We start from the raw sequence: 10,375 nt of genomic DNA on the forward strand, positions 1-10,375 counted from the left end.
TTAAGCTGCTAGCCAGTGTTTACGCATTCGTGCTATGTTCATCTGCAGATAAAATTTATGTAATTTACTCCAGTTTATTCAGGTCCTTAAGCCCTTGTGTGTTTGTAAGTACTTCTGCATGAGACAGTTTCCTACATTATATAATTTTCGTATTCTAGTTTCCCGAGAGATGAACAGAGAGTCAAAATATGGCTCCACAAAATGAGAAGAAAGAATTTCGTCCCTACAAAATATTTAAAAGTGTGCTTCAAGCAATTCGCTGAAGAATGCTTTGATAGGGAGACGTTTGGAAATGCGTAGTTGAAGTCGGATGCTGTGCCAACAATTTTTGATTTCCCACACTACCACTCCTTTTTCCGCACCCGGAAAAAGGTAAGCGAAGTGAAACTGAGCTATAATACTGTGGCGAAAAAGCACAGTACCCTTGCTCTTCACAGCTTTAAAACTAATTCAGTTCCAGGTATAAAATTATTATGATGTCTATAAAACGCATATACAAAGTTTCAGGATACTTCTGAATGTGATCTATCCGTTCTAAGGAAGTAATAACACTCAAAATACGCCAGTCGCTGTACGGACTAACATGCGCCATCCCAATACCACGTGACTTGAGCAGCAGGAGATGTTGCGGACAAATTTCTCGTTCTGCGCATCCGAATGCTCACTCCAGAGATATTTATACTCTATGCTATAAACACGCATTTATCTCGGAAAGTTTGTGTTTCCGGACCCAAAAAAATGGTTCAAATGGCTCTGAGCACTATGGGACTTAACTTCCGAGGTCACCAGTCCCCTAGAACTTCGAACTACTTAAACCTAACTAACCTAAGGACATCACACATATCCATGCCCGAGGCAGGATTCGAACCTGCGACCGTAGTGGCTGCGTGGTTCCAGACTGCAGCGCCTAGAACCGTTCGGCCATAGCGGCCGGCATTTTCTGGACCGATGTTTATCGGACTTATTTTTCTTTTTTCGGCAAGTACAACCACCTCTCGAAGTATTCGACCATTTTTTTGAACATCTTGGATACACATGCCTCAGATCCAACTTTTGTTTTCTGTGAGATGAATTTAGAAATAAAAGGGTAATGTAAAACTTTTGTTGATGTGTGTTTATATAGCTATTCTATATAGCTATTATGAGTAAATAAACAAATCCATGAATGAAAGCCCTAGAAGCCGTGGTGGGCTGCCGCAGGTCCGCTGGCGGGTGGTCAGCTCGTGCCGGCAGTGGGCTTCCCGTGGGTGATGCGCGTCGTGGGCGCCCTGAACCTGCTCTACTGCCCGCTGCTGCCCATCATTCTCACCTGGGCAGACGACGAGCCGGCGGAGGTACGCTCTCTCTCTCTCTCTCTCTCTCTCTCTCTCTTTCTCTACTGTCCGTGAGAAATATTATAAAAATACCAGTAACTCGGGAAATCATTAAACAACTGATATGAAAGATATGTAAGCTGACCCGCCAGGATAGCCGAGAGCGCTAACGCGCTGCTTACTGGACTCGGGTGGCGCGCCGGCCCCAGATCGAATCCGCCCGGCGGATTACCGACGAGGGCCGATGTGCCGGCCAGCCTGGATGTGGTTTTAGGCGGTTTTCCGCATCCCGCTAGGTGAATACCGGGCTGGTCCCCATGCTCCGCCTCAGTTACACGGCTCGCAGACATCTGAACACTTTCGCACTATTCCTTAGATTACACTCGACGCAGACAGGGGGGGTACACTAATTCCATCCCGGGGAGTGGGGGGGGGGGGGGGGAGGTTACGGGGTGGCGGCAGGAAGGGCATCCGGCCACACCTTAACCATTAACATGCCAAATCCGATTAACGATGGCTGACACTACGGGACAAGGCTCAAGCGATAGAGAATGAAAGATGTGTAAGCTGTCAGAATAGTACTGTGTATAACAAACACATGTAGTCCAGCAAGGTCGTGTATATGTAGCAGACAAGTACAGTAGGAAGGCAGTAGACGGTGCTACATGGGCCTGATGGGTGAGGATGCGTAAACAATGCATAAGACAACTAGCGTCAAACGTAGGCCACTCCAGAATTTATTCTGCAGCGGAAAGTGAGCTGTTCTGAAACATTCAGGCAGATAATAAACTGTATCCGAACCGGTTTGGAACCCGTAACAGTCCATTTGCAGAGGTGCTTCTTTGAAGTTTGGAAAGTAGGATACAGGTACTGACAAAAGGCTGCGAGACAGTGTCGTGAGTCGCGCCTGGATAGCTCGGACGGTGGGATTATAGCCCGCGAAAGGCAAGATTCAAAGGTCGATCGGCCACACAGTTTCAGTCAACTAGCATGAATACTGAACATCCATTCATCACACTTATCTGCAATATACAATAGACGATCAATAAGTAATGCAACACATTTTATTCTGAAATCAGGTTGGTTTCATTCAAGTTTCCAGTACACCATATTATTCCCCATTCTTCTGGCAACAAATCCCTATTTTTCAACAAAACCCCATTCAATTCGACGGCCTTACACCACCTTCCTGGGAGACTCCAATGACCGACGTAGGAGCCAGCGTCTCGCTGCATCAGTAACCTCCCCGGCATCCACGTACTGCTTGCAGCGGAGTACATCCTTCACTGTGACAGACAGATGCAAGCTGGAAGATGTGAGATACGGGCTGTGGAGTGGGTGAGGAAGAACAGTTCAGTGAAGTTTTGTAAACTCCTCTCTGGTATACAGACTTCTGCGAGATTTAGCGTTGTGATGGAGAAGGAGAAGCTCGATTGCAATTTTGTGGCGACGAACACGCTGAAGTCCAACACTGCAGGAGCCACAGCTGTCTGCAGCTGGCCGCCATGCGGGAAATCGGACAGGTTAGTGCGACCTTGTTGCGATGATGACAGACGTCTCGTCCAACTAGTCACCGTGCTTTTCTTGATTGCTAGGTCTGCGTAGACGTTCTGCAAGTGCCTTTCAATATGTGCGATACGCTGGTTTTGCACAGAAAGAAACTCAGTGACAGCTCTCTGCTTGGAACGCACCACCGTTACGCACGCCATTTTGAAAGGCTACGTATAGCGCCGGCCCTATCGGACCTTCATGAAACTACAGGCACCGAAAGGGAAATATTCCATGATGTTTCACAACGAATTGCACATTTTTTCTACAGAAACTCGCCGAGAAAAAAAAAAAGTATACTCGTGCCCGTCTGACTCATATCTGAAACCAAAACCTATATTACGGCGTCAGAATTTAATGTTTAGTCAATGCCCATTATGTGGTGAACATGTCAAAAACGTTTGATTAATGTCGGATAGGTGCTTCATGGTGTAACACTTTCCTCTTCGCCAGTGTGTTTATCCGCTCGTGCCTTCTTAGGTATTTCAATGGTATCTATTTTACTGGCAATACTGTGTTAAGCCATGCGTTACAAAGACTTCTGACACTGCAGAAATATCTTCTCGTTCCCACATCTTGCATAGATTTTTAGAAAGGTCTACCATAAGCTTCTGCTGACTTGTAACTCTGTCAGATTCCGTTAATTTTTTTGAGTTCCGTAACTCAATGAATAATAACGGAATCCTTAAAGGATCACTTTGTTTTCCGTCCGTCCGTCAGTTTGTCTATCCGACTGTTCAAAGCTCTTTTTCTGAGTGACGGGTAGACATAACAATTTTAAATTTATGTCACACATAAAGCGAAGTAAAAAATTGAAGCTTGTAAGTGAATGGAGTCAAAAGATATGGCCATGTATGTCACATATTTTGCACTCACAAACTCAGTCGTCAAAAATATGGGGTACCTAGAACCATGAAATTTGGCAAGAAACAAGGTTTCACTCTAAAACCAAAGGAAATGCGGAAATTGTTAATTTGCAATTATATCACACGAAAAAGAATTTTTTGTCATTTGTTGGGTCTGTCTCTTACGATCCCTTTTTTCTCAAGAAAGGATTGAAATTTTTGCCATGTACTAAGGTCTATTGTCCCTTGGCGGCATAATGAACTTAACTGGCACAGAATTAAGAAATTTATTAAGAAGCAAGGTTTCACACTACAACAATGGAAGACATCCAAAAACTGTTGATCTGTAATTATATGACACTAAAAAATAAAATGTTGTCATTTTCATCTCGATTGTGTCTCTGTGCCCCCCCCCCCCCCCCCCCCGTCCGTCCGTCCGTTAAAACACCGCTTTATCAGTCTATAGTCGCTTGGTGCTGTAACAGCTGTAAACTTCTAGTTCAGTGCAACAAAAAGATAAGAGCATTTGTCAACTACTTTGATAATCGCAAACTTACTCGCTAAAACCTGCATTGTACTTTCACATGACGTAAAATGAAGAACTTTGACAAGAAGAAAGATTTTCGCTTCCCGCGCCCGGGTTACCAGGTTCGATTCCCGGCGGGGTCAGGGATTTTTCTCTGCCTCGTGCTGACTGGGTGTTATGTGATGTCCTTAGGTTAGTTAGGTTTAAGTAGTTCTAAGTTCTAGGGGACTGATGACCATAGATGTTAAGTCCCATAGTGCTCAGAGCCATTTGAACCATTTTTGAAGAAGGGTTTCACAGTACAAGTAATAGAAAAATCTGAAAATTGTTAATTTTTAATTATATCGCACGAAACAATTTTCTTTTGTCATTTGTTATCGAACTTCGAACTTGAAGTTAAAAAATTCTCGCATGTCTTGGAATCCCTGGGGCCGATATCTTGCCAGTATCGGTGTCGAAGATCTCGATAAGAAGAAAAAATAGTCGAACTCCTAGATTCCTGGAATGGATGAACTGCCCGTATACGTAATTAAATTTGTACAGAACCCTCCAGCATGCGAGTCCTACTCGCGCCTGGTCAATGTTTTCATTCTGTGTGTACACAGGACAGTTGTTACCCCTCCGTAACTACGTAAGGTGGCGATAATTTCGCACCTTACAAGCACTCATCCACATACTTTGCCGTGATCTACAAACACAACTAGGTATCATGTGATAGGTTGTACATCGTATATATGAATATATAAAGGAGACTGACATTGTCACGTACGTCTTGTAAATAATTGTTAACGCTTACTGCATAAAAGATGACGGAGTGTGTTTATTATAAAAAACGGCGTAATGAATGATTACCTATACTAGTAGAGGTTGGAACACCGGTGTAAATGAAACAGCTGGCGAAACTGAAGCCCTGGGTGGAAGCCCCACACAGGTGTGTTGGTCCTGCTTAAACACAGGAAAGAACAAGACGGACGTCGTAGCATCTAAGTGCTGGAGCACAATAGAGTAGCGACTGGCCGGTATTGTAGCAGAACCAGAAGTATTATACTTCGGAAACGCTGAAAATCTTGGACACAGGTGAGAGGAACGCAGAAGCGGCACCTCGGAAACCACGCAGGCTGGGTTATTTCCAAGGCTTTTTACTCAGAAGCGTACTATTGTACGAGTACAGTTTTTTCCTGGCAAACTTTCCGCGCTGGACGACAAAAGACTAAAATATGGTTGGTCGGCGTAAGGAAGAATCTGGAGAGAGGGAGAATATTCCATGGTTTCGGGAATATGATTCGTTTTTCGGAATTACGATGCTGGGGGGCCAAGCCTTGCCGGAGAGCCAGTGCTGGAGAGACGCGGTCTTCCGTTTTGAGCTTCCATGTGTGACGGTTGCTCAGTATCAGTTTCTTGTTGGTACGGAACGACTTGCTGTCTTTTCTCTCAGTAGAGTTTATAGTTAGAACGGTTAGGCACTGTACTGTTGTGTACTTATAAGATTCTGGACTTCGCCTCCGGGTTGGAAGTCGTCGTTGAGTAAGCAGCGTCCAGTGATTGAGAGCACTTCTTCTGCCTATACTTACGTTGAGACTTATCTGAACTCGGTCCTTGTGGCTGGGAGTTCGCGTTTCTCGTCGGTAGAACACAAAGAGGAGAAGACAGTATTGGAGTATAGTAGTCAGAGGTCCGCCTTCAGCCGTCCTACTCTTTGAAAGAGTTTATTTCGTGGCTGGAGTTCTTCCATCGTCGCAGACGTGTACGAGAACCATCACTCCGACGCACCGGACGCAGTACATACGGTGATATTGCTAATTGTCTTGACTTATTAGGGGCTATAAGGCTAAACAGCTGTGATCACGTAGGATTTATTCCACTGACGCTACACTCGATTGTAGATCATCTTTAAAGGTAGTGTCTTCTTGTGTTTGGTACTTAGATAATGTCAGTCATTTCGCGTTATTTATATTAGATCGCGCAGTCGTAATAAAAGAGCGGAGTTGTTCAATGGATCAGTAATTTTAGTTAGGAAAAATAAACATTTGTAATAAAGATTGTTTTTAATATACGAAGAATGTATAAGCAGCAACAACGTTTATCATTTAGTATAATTAGTTTCCTTAATCATTCATTTCTGTTTAGGTTGGAATGTATACACTACTGGCCATTAAAATTGCTACACCACGAAGATGATGTGCTACAGACGCGAAATTCAACCGACAGGAAGAAAATACTGTGATATGCAAATGATTAGCTTTTCAGAGCATTCATACAAGGTTGGCGCCGGTGGCTACACCTACAACGCGCTGACACGAGGAAAGTTTCCAGCCGATTTCTCATACACAAACAGTAGTTGACCGCCGCTGCCTGGTGAAACGTTGTTGTGATGCCTCCTGTAAGGAGGAGAAATGCGTACCATCACATTTCCGACCATCATGAAGGTCGGATTGTAGCCTATCGCGATTGCGGTTTATCGTATCGCGACATTGCTGCTCGCGTTGGTCGAGATCCAATGACTGTTGGCAGAATATGGAACCGGTGGGTTCAGGAGGGTAATACGAAACGCCGTGCTGTATCCCAACGGCCTCGTATCACTAGCAGTCGAGATGACATGCATCTTATCCGCATGGCTGTAACGGATCGTGCAGCCACGTCTCAATCCCTGAGTCAACAGATGGGGACGTTTGCAAGACAACAACCATCTGCACGAACAGTTCGACGACGTTTCCAGCAGCATGGACTATCAGCTCGGAGATCATGGCTGCGGTTACCCTTGACGCTGCATTACAGGCAGGAGCGCCTGCGATGGTGTACTCAACGACGAACCTGGGTGCACGAATGGCAAAACGTCAATTTTTCGGATGAATCCAGGTTCTGTTTACAGCATCATGATGGTCGCATCCGTGTTTGGCCACATCGCGATGAACGCACATTGGAAGCGTGTATTCGTCATCGCCATACTGGGGTATCACCCGGCGTGATGGTATGGGGTGCCACTGGTTACATGTCTCGGTCACCTCTTGTTCGCATTGACGGTACTTTGAACAGTGGACGTTACATTTCAGATGTGTTACGACCCGTGGCTCTACCCTTCATTCGATCCCTGCGAAACCCTACATTTCAGCAGTATAATGTACGACCGCATGTTGCAGGTTCTGTACGGGCCTTTCTGGATACAGAAAGTGTTCGACTGCTGCCATGGCCAGTACATTCTCCAGATCTCTCACCAATTGAAAACGTCTGCTCAATGGTGGCCGAGCAACTGGCTCGTCACAACACGCCAGTCACTACTCTTTATGGACTGTGGTATCGTGTTGAAGCTGCATGGGCAGCTGTACCTGTACACGCCATCCAAGCTCTGTTTGATTACGGCCAGAGGTGGTTGTTCTCGGTACTGATTTCTCAGGGTCTAAGCACCGAAATTGCGTGAAAAAGTAAACACATGTCAGTTCTAGTATAATATATTTGTCCAATGAATACCCGTTTATCATATGCATTTCTTCTTGGTGTAGCAATTTTAATGGCCAGTAGTGTATGTAAAAGAGCCCTACGAGATCCTATGATCTGCTTTAGAGGGGAGTTAGACAGGGCCAAATGTTCATTTTAGCGTTTATTATTTTCCGTTGCGCGCAGTCGTTTAGCACCCGCCTGCAGGAGCATCTTGGAACGAATGCATCTGCAATGGCACCATTTACTTGGCAGTTTCAGCTTTTGATTTTCGTCTCATTTGCTCTGTCCGCAGGAGACCCCCTGCCTTCAGCAGGCAGCAGAGCACGTGGACTACAAGAGCCGCGGCGCGGCCGTCTTCTCGTACCACCGTTTCGAGGACAGCGACTAGTCAGAGCGAGGGCGGGCCGGCCGGCGGACGGCAGGGGGACTGCACCGCACCAAGTGCGGGGGAAGCGCCGCGGCTGACTTCGTGACGGAGTCCCCACTCACTGACATGATTTACTGCAACGAGTTCGAGTTCTCGTCTCATTCAACCTTCATGTCATGAACTTCTTCTGACAAAGTATATACTGCTTAACACGAAACATCAGGCACACACTAGGCACGAAACCCTCGCATAACCACATTTTTACACTTTTAATGTCCAGTGCAACAGAAAAGAATGAGCTCAAACGTGATTACTCAACACAGAGTACGTCAAAATTTCCAAACATTTGTCTCTTATTCTGTATATTCGTCTTGATGTAAACATTCAATCGCTTTCTGCAGAACACCTCATTGGGAAAATAAAATACTGACTGTGATAAACGTTCATTAAGTCCTCTAGCTTTCTACTGAAATTTCTTATTTGTGGATTGCTATTCATTTCTAAGAATAAACATGGTATGCTTGAAAGGCACATCTATTAACTATACAGGGTGTTAGATACATAAGTGCAGATATTTCTAGTGATATCTGAGGACAATGTATTAAAAAACATTATATCAGTGTTTACTTCATTTGTAGACCAATAATTATTACTAAGCGTTATTACGCGTAGCATGTTTTTAGATGGATTAGTACAAGTGGAATTAGCAAGACGTTTATTTTCCCCTGGATAGCCGATCAGGTATTGAAGCGAGGATGCATGGAGGCTAGTGTAGTCTGTACTGACAAGCGTAGTTCACTTCTTGGTGCAGTTTCGACCGTGCAGAAAATATCAGGTAATAAATTACCTGATGTGTCTGCAGGAAGTCTGTTAGACACAGAGAAAAAAAAACACGCACTGAAATCGGTACATATTAAGGTACCAGTGATTGCAATATCTGTAGCTATACTCCTAACGTCCTGTATTTAGGCTGATTAAAAATATAGTCGTTTATTGTCCAATAAGAACTTACCATTTTTACTTCATAACTATTCAAAGCTAGCTAACGTAAGTGCTTATATGTATTTCTTCATAACGTCTATGGTTTATATCTGTGGTGTTTTCGTTAGCACTTCAGAAGCCATATGCAAAACTCGCTATCTCCAAATTTCACAGTGACTGACTCTGTGTTGCGTCCCCAATAAATGTGCTAAGTTTCGGTTCATTCACCGCTCAGTCTGTTCTGCAAGTTTTGATTCTACCTCACGTTCACTGCATTTCCTTTGCCCTAAATTCCTTCAGTTGGCTCATATGCGAACCGTTCAGTCTTTCCTCAGATACATAATTCACTACTTACCCGTTTCTCCTGATTTTTTCACATTTCCATGGATCTAATTCTCTAACAATAAAGCTTTTTGTGATTCGCCGAAAGCTTTCTTGGCACTTACTCTTACCAAGCACCGCAATCACATACATTCGTGCAGCAACGGACCATTCTTCATTCGAAACTTCGCTTATCATGTTTTCTGGAGAATTTATGTCAACAATTTGCTCCAGATACCGTTGAACCGCTTCATGCGACGTGATAATCTTTTAATTGCCACCTCGTTATAAAATAATTTCTAGGCATGTTTGTTCTCTGTCATAGTCTGTTAACAGCTTGGTATGCGCTATGATATGACTAGTGTGGTTTATCTACACGCTTCCAGCAAACGAAGCAATGTACTTTATCATTTCCTTTTTGTAACGAAATTGTACCCATTAAAATCTGTATAATACGGTCGACATATAAACTACCTCCTTGCAATATACAGTCTGTTTTCTAATGTTCATATTTTTCAAGTATTTTTTGTAAAGAAAGGTGAATATGGGTACAGAATACATACTTCCTTTAAAAATTGATTAAATGTATATCCTGTAATTCGTGTGTTAGTTATTCAGGGATATATGTTGTGCATTTTTCCTCTTGATTCTGAATTAAAAACTTTGTAGTTTCTTTAAAAACTATTGGAGCTAGCTTTTGCGAAATATAAATTCTACACTCCACATTTTTAATTTTTATAACCGTTTCCTGAAGTTATATATCATGGTGTACACTTCTATATTAAATCCTCTACATACCTCTTATACTGCTTGCCGAAATCAATTAAGGTAGCCTATATTTTGTATTAAAACTTTCTACCTAGACTATCTTAATTCCAATCCGAAATTTAAGAAATTATAACCAATTTTACTTGCTTCGCTACGCTTTTTAAACGACATGGAATGTATGTACGTCCAAACGATAACTGCAACATTTACCACAACGAGTCTTTGAGTATGCAGTGGAGTGTGAGTCGAACTGAGCTTCCTGAGGAGTTAA

At 43.5% G+C, this 10,375-nt stretch overlaps 1 protein-coding gene across 1 annotated transcript in view; it reads left to right on the forward strand.

Annotated features, from left to right (window-relative positions):
• LOC126474374 (synaptic vesicular amine transporter-like) overlaps positions 1–8,055 on the forward strand; it is a 116,714-nt gene extending 108,659 nt beyond the window's left edge. The window contains exons 10-11 of the mRNA XM_050101841.1: positions 1,201–1,334; positions 7,960–8,055. Of these exons, the coding sequence (XP_049957798.1) occupies positions 1,201–1,334; positions 7,960–8,055 (230 nt within the window). The remainder of the gene's footprint in view (positions 1–1,200; positions 1,335–7,959) is intronic.
• The last annotated feature ends 2,320 nt before the right edge of the window (positions 8,056–10,375 follow it).

Source organism: Schistocerca serialis, chromosome 4 (assembly GCF_023864345.2).
Source record: "Schistocerca serialis cubense isolate TAMUIC-IGC-003099 chromosome 4, iqSchSeri2.2, whole genome shotgun sequence".
Lineage (NCBI taxonomy): Eukaryota > Metazoa > Arthropoda > Insecta > Orthoptera > Acrididae > Schistocerca > Schistocerca serialis.